Source organism: Miniopterus natalensis, chromosome 12 (genome assembly GCF_054644295.1).
Source record: "Miniopterus natalensis isolate mMinNat1 chromosome 12, mMinNat1.hap1, whole genome shotgun sequence".
Classification (NCBI taxonomy): Eukaryota; Metazoa; Chordata; class Mammalia; order Chiroptera; family Miniopteridae; genus Miniopterus; species Miniopterus natalensis.
In genome coordinates, this window is record NC_142092.1 from 39,237,351 (window position 1) to 39,251,880 (window position 14,530).

At 39.5% G+C, this 14,530-nt stretch overlaps 1 protein-coding gene across 2 annotated transcripts in view; it reads left to right on the forward strand.

Annotated features, from left to right (window-relative positions):
• GCNT1 (glucosaminyl (N-acetyl) transferase 1) overlaps positions 1-14,005 on the forward strand; it is a 29,179-nt gene extending 15,174 nt beyond the window's left edge. Inside the window, exons 2-4 of one of the 2 annotated variants that reach the window (XM_016222963.2) lie at positions 7,716-7,866; positions 8,458-8,566; positions 9,189-14,005. In XM_016222963.2, coding sequence (XP_016078449.1) covers positions 9,330-10,616 — 1,287 coding nt within the window. In that variant the 5' untranslated portion in view covers positions 7,716-7,866; positions 8,458-8,566; positions 9,189-9,329 and the 3' untranslated portion in view covers positions 10,617-14,005. The remainder of the gene's footprint in view (positions 1-7,715; positions 7,867-8,457; positions 8,567-9,188) is intronic. The other variant, XM_016222961.2, reaches the window with a different exon arrangement.
• Positions 14,006-14,530: the final 525 nt, after the last annotated feature.

The window sequence follows — 14,530 nt, forward strand, 5'->3', positions numbered from 1 at the left end:
TTTTTTAATATATCTTTATTGATTTCAGAGAGAGGAAAGGAGAGGGAGAAAGAGATAGAAACATCAATGATGAGAGAGTCATTGATCGAGCCCGCAACCAGGGCATGTGCCCTGACCGGGAATCGAACCCTGATCCCCTGGATCCTAGGTCGACGCTCAACCGCGGAGCCACGCCCGGCCGGGCTCTCTTCTCTTTAAAGTTGCTTTTGCCGCACTTCACAATCTCGTCTCCCTTTCAGGCTTCCTTTGCTTCAGGCTTCGACTTCCTAAGCAGGCACAGAAGTAGGGAATGCATTTCTCTCCTGTTTCCTAGTATCTAAATCCTTCCCTTTTAAAAAAGATTTGGGTCATTTGTAATTGAGGAAGTCTTCTTGGGTCCTTTGTTTTCCTCTGCATGGACTTACAGCCTTCCAACCTGTGGCATAAACTGGGGTGTATTTTTGTCATTGTTTACTGTTTTAGAGATGAGAGCGGAAGGGCGGCAGGGAGAGAGAGACACGGACTTGTTCCATTTATTTATGCATGGCTCCTTCTCGTATGTGCCCTGACTAGGAACTGAACCTGCAACCTTGGTGTATCACGATGATGCTCTGACCAACTGAGCCACTCGGGCATCTCTCATCTTTCCTGCAAGTCTGTAGGCAGAAATAGTAGGTTTCAGTTCCTTCCCCAGGCTGTCAGCTACTTGTGCCTCTGGTTGTTCTCCCAGGGGAGAAAAACCACCGAAACAGAAAGATGAGTACTGTTTCCAGTAATGAATGAAATACAAAAGTTAATTATTCAACATTGTTACAAAGTAGTGTAATGAGTAAATGAAAAAAATTATCTTGACCTTTTCATGCCATTAATTCAGACATGGAGAACCACTCCCCCCCACACACACCCCTTTTTTTTACATGTGACCACACAGGCAAAACCTAGTTTTACGTAGTTTCATCTAACTTAAAATTAGGTACAGGGCATTAAGAAACATATAAAATTAATTTTAATACTTAACCCAGTATACAATACTCAGAATTTTATCACTTTACCACATAAGCAGTATAAAAATTATTAATGCAGTATTAAAATGACACCTTGTCCAATACTTGCTCTAATATAGCAGTAACACCTAACCCAGTGCGGCCATCAGGTAAAATGGAGTCCCATCAAAAGAAGCAAGTTGTGTTTAATATAAGGACATTTGCAGTGCTTCAACTTTTAAAATTTGATTTAAATTAATTAAAATAGAAATTAAAAATTCATTCCCCAGTCAGGCCAGCTACATTTCAAGTGTTCAATAGCCACACGTGACTGGCGCCTTCCGGATTGAACAGCATAGTCCTAGAGGTGATCATTTTCAACCTTTACAGATTTCTTTGAATGTGTGTTTCCATATCTCTAAATAACATGCTTATACTGTTTCTAGATTTTTCAGTTAGATTCTTCCTGTTGACTTTCTACTCCTAAAGGAGATTTAATTCTCTTTTATCTACAAACCCCTTCCCCCTGTGTACTTGCTTCCCAGCCCTGTCTCCCATTTCCCCCATCAGTGGTTCTGAAAACTTTGCTTTCAGCATCTTTTACACTCTCAAGAATTATTGAAAATCACAAAGAGCTTTTGGTTACGTGAAATATATTTATCAGTATTTATCCTGTTAGAAATTAAAATTGAGAAAAAATTAAATATTATTTATGTAAAAATAATAATATAAGCTTTTACATACTTATATAAGTAAGATTTTTTTAAAAAACTCTTTCATAAAAATGAGTGAGAAGAGTAGCAATGGCTTATATTTTTGCAAATCTCAATGTTTGGCTTAATAGAAAAGAGCTTAATAGAAAATATTTGCTTCTGTACTCATTCTGTTGGGAAATGACACATCATGTAGCTCTGGAAAACTGCATTGTGTACTTGTAAGAAAAAGGTAGTGAAAAGGGTAAATGATGTCCTAGTATTATGAATATAGTTTTGAGATCCTTTGTATATTATAATTTTTGTTAGCCCACAACTCAATGTTTATATTATTATGACATGTAGAAGCTGAGCTATAGAAGGACACTATGATTTCTTTTATTGTATTTGTTTTCCCGGGAGATAGTTTTATTTTCATATTGTTTTTACTATGTACCTATTACTTACTGAACTCTGACCTCTACCTTAGTTATAAAAATCTCTTCCTTTACAGCAGGGGTTCTCTCAGTTTTGTCTTAAAGAGTTATCTTCTGTAGCCATTTGACTCAGTTCAGTTAAGACTGGTTTCTTCCTAAGACCCTTACATATCCTGAGATCTCTCTTCCCCATGATCCTGGGGATTCCTGTTGCCTCTCTTTTGTAATAATTTCTTGATATCAGGTCCTGTCTTTTTCTTTGTAGACATTATAGCAGAAATGTGGGAGCCAGATTGTGTTAGGTTTGAATACTGGCTCTTCCACTTACCCGCTATATGACCTTGGTAGTCATTTAATCTCTTTATGCCTCCATTTCCTCACCCGGAAAATAGTATTCTGTGTAGGTTTATCACGAAGATTCTGCGAGTTAATTTAGGTAAATCACTTAGAAGAATTCCTAGAGCTTAGTGAGCATTCCAAAATTGTGTTGTTATAGCTTTTATAGTCATTGGGATGGTTTGTTTTTTGGAAGTATGCTTCCTGCAGTAGTAGTCTGCTCAGAAAAGGTGCATGTCAGTTTGCATGTATGAGCCTTTATTCTACATCACATTTGACCAATAGCCTGGCAGGTTACTTAGATTTCTAGGTTGAAAGAGTTTACCCTCAGAATTTTAAACTCAATTTTGAACTCTTTGGCATTCAAAAGAGAGGATGTTAAATTTTATTCTATTTTATTAAGCTATTTATCTATTTTTTTAAATATCTTTATTGATTTCAGGGAGAGGAAAGGAGGGGGAAAGAGAGAGGCAGAAACATCAATGATGAGAGAGTCATTGATCAAGCCCACAACCGGGCATGTGCCCTGACCGGGAATCGAACCCCGATCGCCTGGATCCCAGGTCGACACTCAGCCGCTGAGCCACGCCCGGCCGGGCTTATTAAGCTATTTAAATCTAGCTTTTAATGTTGCTGTCAAGAAGCCTAATTCCATTTTAAATTTTTGATCCTTTGGATTTATTAACATCATCTCTTGGAAGCTTGTAGGATCTTCTTTTTCTCAGTGTTCTGAAATTTCACTAGGTATTTCCGTGCTTAGGACTGTTATTAATCTATTGTGACGGACACCAACAGGGCTGTTTCAGTCTGATAAAACCTGCATTCTTTATTTCCATCAGTTCTTTCTTTAATGAATTTCTCCCCTTCATTTACTTCTTTCTCTGTGGAATACTTGTTATTTGAATATTGGATTTCCTATATTAATCCTATAATTTTCCTATATTCCATTTATTTGCCTTTTCTCTCTCCTTTCTTGGAACTTTTATCAACTTTAATAACTCTTCAATTGAGTTTTCCATTTCAGCTATCATTTTTCTCTCTCTAAAAGCTCATTTTCTCTTTCGAAAAGTTCCTTTTCCATAGCCTGTTGTTCTATTTTTCTGGCTGTAATAGTTTCTCTTGTGTCTCTGCAGATAATACTAGGATTTTGTTTTTGAAACTTTCAGCTCCTTGGTTGATCTTCACTTCTCCATATAATAGAATATTGAATGGGTACAAATTCCTCCCATTATAGTATGTAATTCCTCCTTTACACTATGATGTTGCTTCTGTTGCTATCTAGAACCTCATTTCCTTTTGAATCCCCGCTGACCTGGTGGCTTTCTCTGACGAATAGAGTGTGACAGAGGTGATGTGCATTTTCTAGAGCTTAGGCCTTATTAGGCTTTGGAGAGGCTGTGCTTGTTTTCTTGGAAGGCTGCCCCGAGGCTGCCTGGTGAAGGAGCTGGTCTGGTCTACCGGAGGATGAGGGGCATCCACATGGCAGCCAGTACCATGCAAAGATGTGAACGAGCCATACTGAACCCTCCAATCCAGAAAGTCCTCCATCTGAATGCAGCTGCCTAGGTGTGCCCAAGTGCAACCAGAATTACTGCCTACCCAACTCTAAAAGTAGTGAGAAATAGCTCTGGCCCATGTGGCTCAGTTGGCTGAGCCTCGTCCTGTGCACCAAAAGGTTGTCAGTTCAATTCCTGGTCAAGGCACATGCCCAGGTTGTGGGTTCGGTCCCCAATCGGGAGGCAACCAGTTGATGTTTCTCTCTCACATTGATGTTTCTATCTCTCTTCCTCTCCCTCTAAAATATCAATAAAAACATGTCTAAAAAAATAAAAATTAAAAGTAGTGAGAAAGAAGTTAAGGCACTAAGGATTGTGGTTGATTGTGTAGAAATAGTTAACTGATACCCTCCCTAGTTTTTTGGGGTGGGGGAGGTGTGTCTCTGTTTGGATCTCTTTTGGGTCATGAGCTATTCTTGGATATCTGGCAGTTCTCGCTTCTCTGAGGCAGGAGCCTGGCAGGTATATGCCTGCCTGCCAGTATTCTGGAACAAGTAAATTTGACTTAATTCCCCGGTTTTCAGGTTTGTACTTCTGCTGTGCCATGTGCCCTCTAGGTCAGATACCCTTTCTTACATTTTCCAGTCTTCTGCTGGGGCCAGGAAGGGTGTTTAATCGGTTATGATGAATAGGGGGAGGGACCTGGGAGTTTTAACTGCCTCTTAAATAGATTTTTCAACCAGTCATTAGTTTTTAACTCCACTTTACCACTGCTTCCAGGGGAATTGTGCTGCCAATTTCAGAGCCTTTGGAGGAAGGGTGTGATTGTTGTTGGGGTGGAGGAGGTGGAAGCTGTAATTTGGGTTTGTACTTTTGTGTTGTAAATTGGGTTGTCTCTCAGCTTTCCCTGCTTTAGGATTTGGCTTTCTGAGATCCGCCTAGCCAGTTACCATTCACCCCTTCTAGCTTTCAAAATTTTGATGCCATTTCTTCAATTATATTCTTTGTGTTTGAGGAGCTTGGGCTTTTTAAAAAATCACTTGTCATTTCATCTTTAACCAGATCATGCTTTTAGATACACTCTCTGGGCTGCTCCTTGCTGCCAGCGTAGAGAACCAGAAACAGAACTCTTCTCTGACATTCAAAAGGGAAAGAGAAGAGATGTTTAATTTTTAGCAGAGGAACATGGAAAGAGACTTTATTCATTCGACAAACACAACTGAGTGATTATGTGCCACAGTCTGTGCCTGGCTCTGGGACGGGGGCGTCTGAAGACGGGAGACATGTTTTGGGCTCTCCTCTCCCTTCATCACACCGTCTGGCTTTAGCTGTAATACCTTACTTCATGTAGAAAGCCCCCCTTTTTGAAGAGGGCACAGGAAATGTGGTCTAGTGCTAGTTATAGAAGATCCCCTATTGCCAACGTTTCCTTGGCTAGAGCCCAAGAAAGCTCGGGGGTGAATTTTGGGAGGTAATGGCCTAAACCGTGGAGCCTGGTGTTTTTAACCATAGTGCTAAGTTATGGGGGACCCACGGGCTTTCCCTGGCCAGTCTGGAGCGGCCAGCATGGCTGGGGTGTCAGGAGTTTTGTTTCAGTGTGAGACCTCAGAAATGCTAGGCATTTTAGCACAGGGACTCGGAGAGGGCAGCGGGCGGCAGACTGCCCTGCTGGGGGACAGCCTGTGGGCGGGAACAGAACAGACGGCTGCCCCAGGTGAGGGGGCCGCGGAGGCGGAGGTGGTGGAACAGACTCCACCCTGAATGGCAAGGCACTGTCCTGGCATCTTAGCTGTTTCCTGCTCCTTCCTTGGCCTGCTCCGTGCGGCATTTGGGCGCCCTTGCTGGAGCCAGGATCCTCTGAGATATCTGCGTGGCTTTGGCATCCCCACAGTGGTGGCTGTTTTGCTGCAGTCACAGCGGCCTCGGGCCGCAGAACAATAGTCCACGGAGAGGGAGTGAAACTGAGCCCGGGAGAGTTTCAGTGGGACCAGGCCGACTGACCTAACGTAGACCAAGCTTCCTGCTGCATCAGGGCAATAGGTCGTGGGCCCTGATTTGTCCGTCCAGCTCTTTGTGTACTCATACCTGTGCAGACACAGACGTGTGCACAGACTTGTGTGTATGTGCGTATGTATTTTTTTTTTAAGGAAGAATATTTCTACTGCTTTTAAAAATGGTAATTAGGCAGTAGATGGAAAGAACCGATCTTCTCTCTGATACTTTTATTGGGACTTAAACCAGAATATCTTTGATGGAAATTGTTGAGAAGAGTTTATTATTTTGAATTCTACCCCTTTTTTTACAGTTGACAGTATATCTGTCAGCTTTAACTTTAATAAAGGTTAACGCCACCCCGTGAAGGGCCTTTCTTGTCTAGGCGCTCAGGTGTAATGAGAGACTGAACAGGAAAATCCTGATTGTTCTTAGGGGTATGTACGTGCGAATGTGTATAGTCATGTAAATATGCTAAATTCTTCATTTCAAGTTCTGAATATGTTACATCATACTAATTTATAATATAATATATATTATTCCCTTCTGCCTCCCTCTTCCTGCTTTTCTTTTCTTTTTGTTATTAAAAAAGGAATTAAGGAAAATTTAGACTGAGCCACATGTAGCTCATTTCTTGAAATGTTTTTTTTTTTTCCATTTTCTCCTCTGTATAGTGATATTTCTCTAAATTAACTTAAACTAGTAAGTGTGTGATTGGAATGAATACCATCTCTTAGAATTGGTTCATTTTAAAATATAGAGGCATATGCAAGTCATGTAGTGGATTTTAATTTTGAAAACCACTATAGCTTTTATTTTTTTACACCATAAGGCCTTTTAATGTTTCTTACTTATTCCAAGCTGAAATCTAGATTTGATAATCAGTGGTTTTTGAACTCCTCTTACACATACATATCTCATACGTTTATCTCTGTGAAAACAGTCCTGTACTGACTTGTCCCATTTTCCTCCACTTTGCTTTTTCTGTCTGATCCTTACCATTTTGAGCTGTTGAAGATGGGAAGTGGTGGAGTAAAATTAGAAAGAGGCCTTTATATTGGAGCACTAGTGTAATTCAAAACATCCCCCATGGCCAGTTGTGTGATGCTGGACAAAGTATACAACCCCTTTCTTTCCACACCCTTCTTTCCCATTGCTCTGTGCCCCTAATATAGTTTATGAATCTTGATCTGAAAAACAGTGTTTACATTATTAAGACTGATGCTCTTCGGAGCTAAGCCACGGAGCTTCAAATGCCTTGAACCAATAAGGAGCAGGACTTCCTTAAACTTTGTTTAGGAATCCGATGTTTTAAAGGTTGAGATGGTTAAGTATTTTACCAGAATTTCCCAGTGTTTGCCTTCTAATAGAGGTTTGGAGTGGGGTGGTGGACAAGATAGTTGGAAGGAGATGAGATAATCAGATAATTCAATTGCTGGATTGTCTTTAATGAGCCAGTGAGCATTGGGCATCTTCAGAGTGGGGATAGGATATATTGAATTTCCCAATCATATTACCATTAAACTATTTCTTTGCATACTTTGGGACATGCTACTAGAGTTTTCTTTGAAAGCACTTGAACTAAATTGCGGGTGTTTTCAAACCTTTAGCTATCCACAAACATAGCATTAGAAAAATAAGACTAGAGGGAAGGAAATGTTAAAAAGAAAATCAACCAGCTAAAATTTTGAGAGGAAAAAAAGTGAATATGTAGGATTAATTCATCAGCATGCTTTCTGATTGTCTGTATACTTACATGTGCATTACATTCCTTCACACTTTTCCCTTTTCATTTCACAGGTTTTTTTTAAAGCCTCATGGGACATAATACCATTGCTGGATTCCTGGTAGAATTAAGAAACCTGACTACATGAGAGGAACTCTACAAGGGCACAGGATGTTACCTGGAATCAAAGAACTAAATGTACCAGACTTTCCTTAATTTTAAATGGTAGGAAAAAAAAAATCTAAGCACTTACTGTATTAAACTAATAATTGTGAATTACTTATTTTTATTTGTATTATTAATATTCACAATTTATTTTCTAATAAAATATTTAAAAGTTCTAGAGCTAATTCTGGTGTTAAAAATAAGTTTTAAATCTCTATAAATCTGATATGGAGACAATTGGTGATATTTGGCTTTCTTTGTTAGAACAGCAGCACTTATTAGTTATAGAATGAATTGCCAAGTTACAAAGTTGATTTTTGACAATCCAACAATATCTCAATATTTGTAAACATTTTATATAATTAAAAGTGAGTTGGGCCCTGGCCAGGTAGCTCAGTTGGTTAGAGTGTAGTCCTGATATGCCAAGGTTGCGGGTTTGCGGTCAGGGCACATGCAAGAGTCAGCCAGCAAATGCACAACTAAGTGGAACAACAAATCGACGTTTCTCTCTCTCTCTCTCTCCCTCCCTTTTCCCCTTCTTCTCTCTCTAAAATCAATTTTTTAAAAAAGTGAGTTGGGTTCCTGGAATTTGAATAGAGACATAAATTCTGTCATAAATTACAATATGTATACAACTTTTGTTTTCTGCAGGTGTAAATTATTATAACCTGTTATAACCAATGCAAGAAATGCAAGGCTGTGTTTCTGTTTTGGATTGTGTGTGTCTTTTCCTTTGATGGCTGGTGTGGAACTGAACTAGGTGAGCTCAACCCAAACCACTTCCAAACCTGGCCTGGTTTTAGCTGAGCTTTTCTGGTCCAGTTTGAAAATCCCATTGACTGGCTATTCCTTCAAAGATTCTTAGAAGTTACAGCCTTTTAAGAACATCTCCCTAAGTGCACCCCCAATTCTAAATTGGTGAAGAGCTGAATGGGTGTGATCTCTTCAAATATCTGGGTTGTTGATGTCAACTGATGAGCATTAGTGGATCTGTCAGGAAGAACCTAGAATAGTAATGATTTCAAGGTAAGGGATGCTAATTAGAACTGGCACAGGATCAAAAACCCACCAACTATAGAGAGTTCAATAATCATAGCCTCGGTCTTCCGCTGTGTTTTACACCTCACTATATCTGAGAGGTAAAATGTTTATTGTAGGATATTCTAGCACATCCTTGTATTTGGGTTTTTGTTTTGTTTTTTAAACAATGTGGTATTATTACTAGAGACTGTGGATTTCTATAACACTACCCCTTTTCCTCTGATTGACTCACTTTGTTTTTGCTTTAAGAACCTGACCTCGTAGCAAACAGGACAGTTTTGAGCCTGAGAGAATGTCGTGAAAGACTGTATTTATAGGTATCCTTTCTGCTTTTCTTTTAGTGCCCTTCTCCACTTAAAGATGCCTTTGCACTTCTGATAAATGCAAACTGAAAGCTCACAAGGCCACGGCAGAGATAAAATCATTACTGCTGGAAACCTGGAAGACTGTCCTTAAAAAAGGAAAGTCCCCAATTATTTGAAATGCTGAGGAAGTTGCTGAGGAGGAGACTGTTTTCTTATCCCACTAAATACTACCTCTTGTTTCTTGTTTTTTCCCTAGTCACCTTCTCTGTTTTAAGAATTTATCAAAAGCCCGAATTTGTAAGCATTGGACATTTGGATCTGGCTGGAGAGAATCCTAGTAGTAATATTAATTGCACCAAAGTTTTACAGGGTGATGTAGCTGAAATCGAAAAGGTAAAGCTTGAGATTCTAACAGTGCAGTTTGGAAAGCGCCCTCGGTGGACAGCCTATGACTATATAAACATGACTAGTGATTGTACTTCTTTCATCAAGAGACGCAAATATATTGTAGAACCTCTTAGTAAAGAAGAGGCAGAGTTTCCCATAGCATATTCCATAGTGGTTCATCACAAAATTGAAATGCTTGACAGGCTCCTGAGGGCCATCTATATGCCTCAGAATTTCTATTGCATTCATGTGGACAAAAAATCAGAGGATTCCTTTCTGGCCGCAGTGACTGGCATTGCCTCCTGTTTCAGTAACGTCTTTGTGGCCAGTCAGCTGGAGACTGTGGTGTACGCTTCGTGGAGTCGGGTTCAGGCCGACCTCAATTGCATGCACGACCTCCTCAAGATGAGTGCAGCCTGGAAATACCTGATCAATCTTTGCGGTATGGACTTTCCTATTAAAACCAACCTGGAAATTGTCAGGAAACTCAAGTCGTTAATGGGAGAAAACAACCTAGAAACTGAGAGAATGCCATCCCATAAAAAAGAAAGGTGGAAAAAGCATTATACGGTCATTAATGGAAAGCTGACAAATACGGGGACTGACAAAACGCAACCTCCTCTTGAAACGCCTCTGTTTTCAGGCAGTGCCTATTTTGTGGTCAGCAGGAAGTATGTGGAGTACGTGCTAGGGAATGAAAAAATCCAAAAGTTTATGGAGTGGGCAAAAGACACATACAGCCCAGATGAATATCTCTGGGCCACTATTCAGAGGATCCCTGAAGTCCCTGGCTCTCTGTCCTTAAGCCAAAAGGACGACATGTCCGACATGCATGCAATTGCTAGGTTTGTCAAATGGCAGTACTTTGAAGGTGACATTTACAAGGGTGCTCCCTATCCACCCTGCAATGGTGTCCACGTGCGCTCCGTGTGTGTTTTTGGAGCAGGTGACTTGAACTGGATACTGCGCAAGCACCACTTGTTTGCCAACAAGTTTGACGTGGACATTGACCTCTTTGCCATCCAGTGTCTGGATGAGTATCTGAGGAATAAAGCCCTGGAGACGTTAAAACACTGACCATTTATTGTAGGCAATTTTAGAAATATGAAGACTAAGTGAGATGTATCCCATCTGATTCTTCCGTCTTGTTAGTTAACATCAGAAACACTGTAAAGGGTGCTCTTTGGAGCGGGGACTCTAACTGTTCGTGTCAGAAGCTACATGGTCTCTGCAGAACATAGTCGGTTAGAAAGGTCCTAGCATTAAACATTAACTTAGAGTTAATGTGAGGCCAGAGCAGTCTGCGAGGCACTGTGGGGAGAGGTGGCCCAGGTGGCCTGGGAGGGGGCGAATGCAAAAACCAGCCTGTTAAAAGAGCTCAGGGACTTACCAAAATGGTAAGATTTAACCTGTGCCAAAATTACTTTGAGAGCTTTAAATATGATAATTTTTCTGATTTGAATAAATTTATAGCAACAACCGATCATAAGGATATAATTTATATTGTAGGTTATTTTTGTTGAATTAGAAAATTGACGTTACTGTAAATGATTCTTGTGAATATAATTTACTTTCTGCTGTAACACTGCTGTGTATTGTATCTGTATGTCATCTCAGGGAACTTGAAAAAAAGGGCTTGACTGAATGTAAATATTTCGGAGTAATTTTTGCTTCTACCAATGTACACTTTTTAAAAACAAAACAAAAAAAAAGGCAAACTCTAGTTGATTCTGTGAATCATCTTGGATTATTAGAAAAGGTATCCTAGGTTATTGAAAGAGTTAAGATATCTTTGTTTATTATTATAGTTTCTACAGAGTAGCACTCAATTTTGCAAAGCTTTGTCTCTCTACTCCTCTCCACCATCTCCCCAGACCCCTCTGTCAAGCTGTATAAACACTTGTTTTTTTATTACCCGGTATTATTGCCTCAGTTCTATTATATGATTCGATTGATAGTACTTAGTGTAGAGACCTAAGACAGGAAGGGTGAAGTAGGTATGGGGGGGGGGGGAGGAGTGATATTTAGACAATTTCTGAGGCCCATGATGAGTGTTAAAAACCAGCAGTTGGCACTGCCCCCAGAAATTAATACTGTTGCTCTTTGTGTCCATCTTCCCAGGGTCCTGCCTCGTAGTGTCACCTGTGTCTCCATTTGAGAATAAGCGGCTTCCATTGTCCCTGCTTCCTCGTGTTACTTGCCCATTGGCTTCTCGTTAGCCCTGGGGTTGCGAGTTTCTTTCTCAGGCCCTGTGAGGAAGGCCCGGGAATCTGAAAAGCAGCGTTAGATTATAATAGCGGCAGATTATTTCAGTACGTGTATTGGTATTATTCAGAGCACACGGTTTTTACTCTACCTTTTTCACCAAGAGACAGATCATCTGAGGTTGCTATTGTGCCGTCTCATCTCAAAAGTCAATGAAGATTTTCTGTTTTGTAAAAAACTTGCTCTTCTGCTAAGCTGATACTGTTCAGCCAAAGATCTAACAGGAAGTGGGAAGCTCTATCATTTAGCCAAGACACTGAGTCTTTAAAGAAGAATCAGAACCACATACTTTATTTTTTAAAAGCATTGCCAACTTAAGTAGTACATAAGAAATTCATAATGTCAGACAGTTTTCAGGCCTTCAACTGAGAAAACAGTTTTATTTCTCAAAGTTAGAAAACATTTTTTTTTTTATGGAGAAGTTTGTTATACTGACCCTCCTGAACGAAGGTTTCACGTTTTTTAAAACTTTATCATTTGTAAACGTGCCAGTCAGTGGACTGTTGTGTTTTGCATTATATGAGATGGCAGCTTTGAAACTCAAGTGATGACGTCAACGAGGGTGTTATGTGCAGAGGGCTCCATCTCTGTTCCTTTAAAACCCAGCTTGTTCTTTTACTGCATGTCAAATGTTTCTCCCATTCTCTTTCAGGAGAAAGATTTTATCTTTCAGATAGGGCCTTTTTTTTACTCTAAAACCAGTGATATTCAGTGACACATACTTTGCGTCTCTATCTTTTATTTTTACTTAATTCATGGTGTCCTGTTTTATGGACATATATTTTTTTCATTTTTATTTTAAAAACTTGCAAACTAATAGGAGAGTTAAAAGCAATAGTACAGGGCACCAAAAAGGTTGAGGGTTTGATTCCTAATCAGGGCACATACCTAGGTTGCGGGTTTGATCCCTGGTTGGGGCATGGATCAGAAGCAGCTGATCCATGTTTTTCTCTCACATTGATGTTCCTTTCTCTCTCTCCTCCTGTTCCTCTCTCTCTCAAATCAATAAACATATCATCCGGTGATGATTTTTTTTTTTAAAAAAAAGCAATAAGCAATAATACAGAGAATGCCATATAACCCTCACCTGGAGTCGCTGATGGTTAATATTGTACTTCCTTTGCTTTAATTGTATAGATTTTTTTAATTTAGCAAAATTAAAAAATTTTTGAAGTTTTTAAAATTTATAAATATCCCGTTATCATTCACCTCAACACTCTTATTGTAGTGTGATTGTATCTGATTTACATTTTATCAGGACTCTTACTTTTATACCTTTCAGCTTAACCTAAAGCAAATGAAATTTATACTCCCAAGAAAAGCAATTTGAAGAATCAAAAAATTGGTTTCAAACGTTGGCCCATGCACCCAAGCTTGTGGGTTCGATTCCCAGTCAAGGACATGTACCTGGGTTGAAGGTTCCATCCCCAGCCCCTGTTGGGGCTTGTGTGGGAGGCAACCAATTGATGTGTCTCTCTCACATCGATGTTTCTCTCTCTCTCTCTGCCCCTCTCTCCCTCCCTTTCACTCTAAAAATCAATGGAAAAAATATCCTCAGGTGAGGATTAACAGGAGGTGCAAAACACAGGTACTTTGGGAAAGTAAATTATTTAAATTGTTTCATATGTCAGTTATTAAACACTAATTTCTTTTTACTGTCATTTAAGATCTTTTGTAGGGGATTATTAGAAATCATTCACAAATGAATCCCTAAACAAACTGCAATTTTTTGATGGAAGCATTATTCTAGTTAATAAAGTACTGCAAAAAGTTTCAATATTACTTATTAAGGACAAGCTGACAAAAATGTTTCTTTCTTTTATAGACAATTACCTAGGCTCTTCCCAGACAATGGTAAACAGCCACTCAGCCTTGTGAATGTGAAGCATTACTTGTCTCTAAATGTGTATTCATGTCATTCATCAAGTATAATTCACATAAATGGGTTTTCTTTTGTAGTTTATGGGGTGGAGAAGGTCGTGTTTTTAGTTTATTTCATTTGTAGGATCAGCTGAACTGGACTTTTCCAGTTGCTTAGAAAAATAAAAATCATTTCTCATTATGTTAAACATAAAATAAATGCGACACTGTTTCATGGTAAACATGGTTACTGTGAAGTTTTACTCTTTTGAATGTGGTCGTGACCGAATGCATTTGGAATATGTCATATACCACCATTAAAATCAGCCATTCCAAACCAATGCCTTCTCTCCACAGATTATTCTTTTTTCGCTGGCTACCAGCACTCAAATATTAAATTTAGTAGTTTATGTGGTGTTGTGTATGAGTAGTAATTAAAAATACAAGATTAATTCTCCAGGAAGAAATGTCTGATGGGGAGAGGGTATGGCAAGGGCAGAAAATAACAGCACAGATTATGCAAAAAGACTTAGCAAGAGGCTGGAGAAGAAGGCAGTTTAATAGCCAGCATTGTCTTCTAGGACATTGCTAACTTTTAGTTTGTCTGCTGAGCAAGGAGGGCAGTTTTCCGGCAGATTTTCTATTCAGTGTCCACAAATACTAACAAGATCTGCTACTTGCTATGGTTTGTATGTGCAGGGTGCAGTTGAGGGAAAAGGGAAGCCCCTCCCCACCAAATACTGAGTCCCTTCTCCAAAGTCCTCTCACCTCACCTGCTAAAACCCTTCTTTAGCTCCCGTTTAGATAAAACAGTCTAGAAAGTAGCAAAATTGATCTCAGATCTTTCTCAGAAGCTTGAGAGCTTT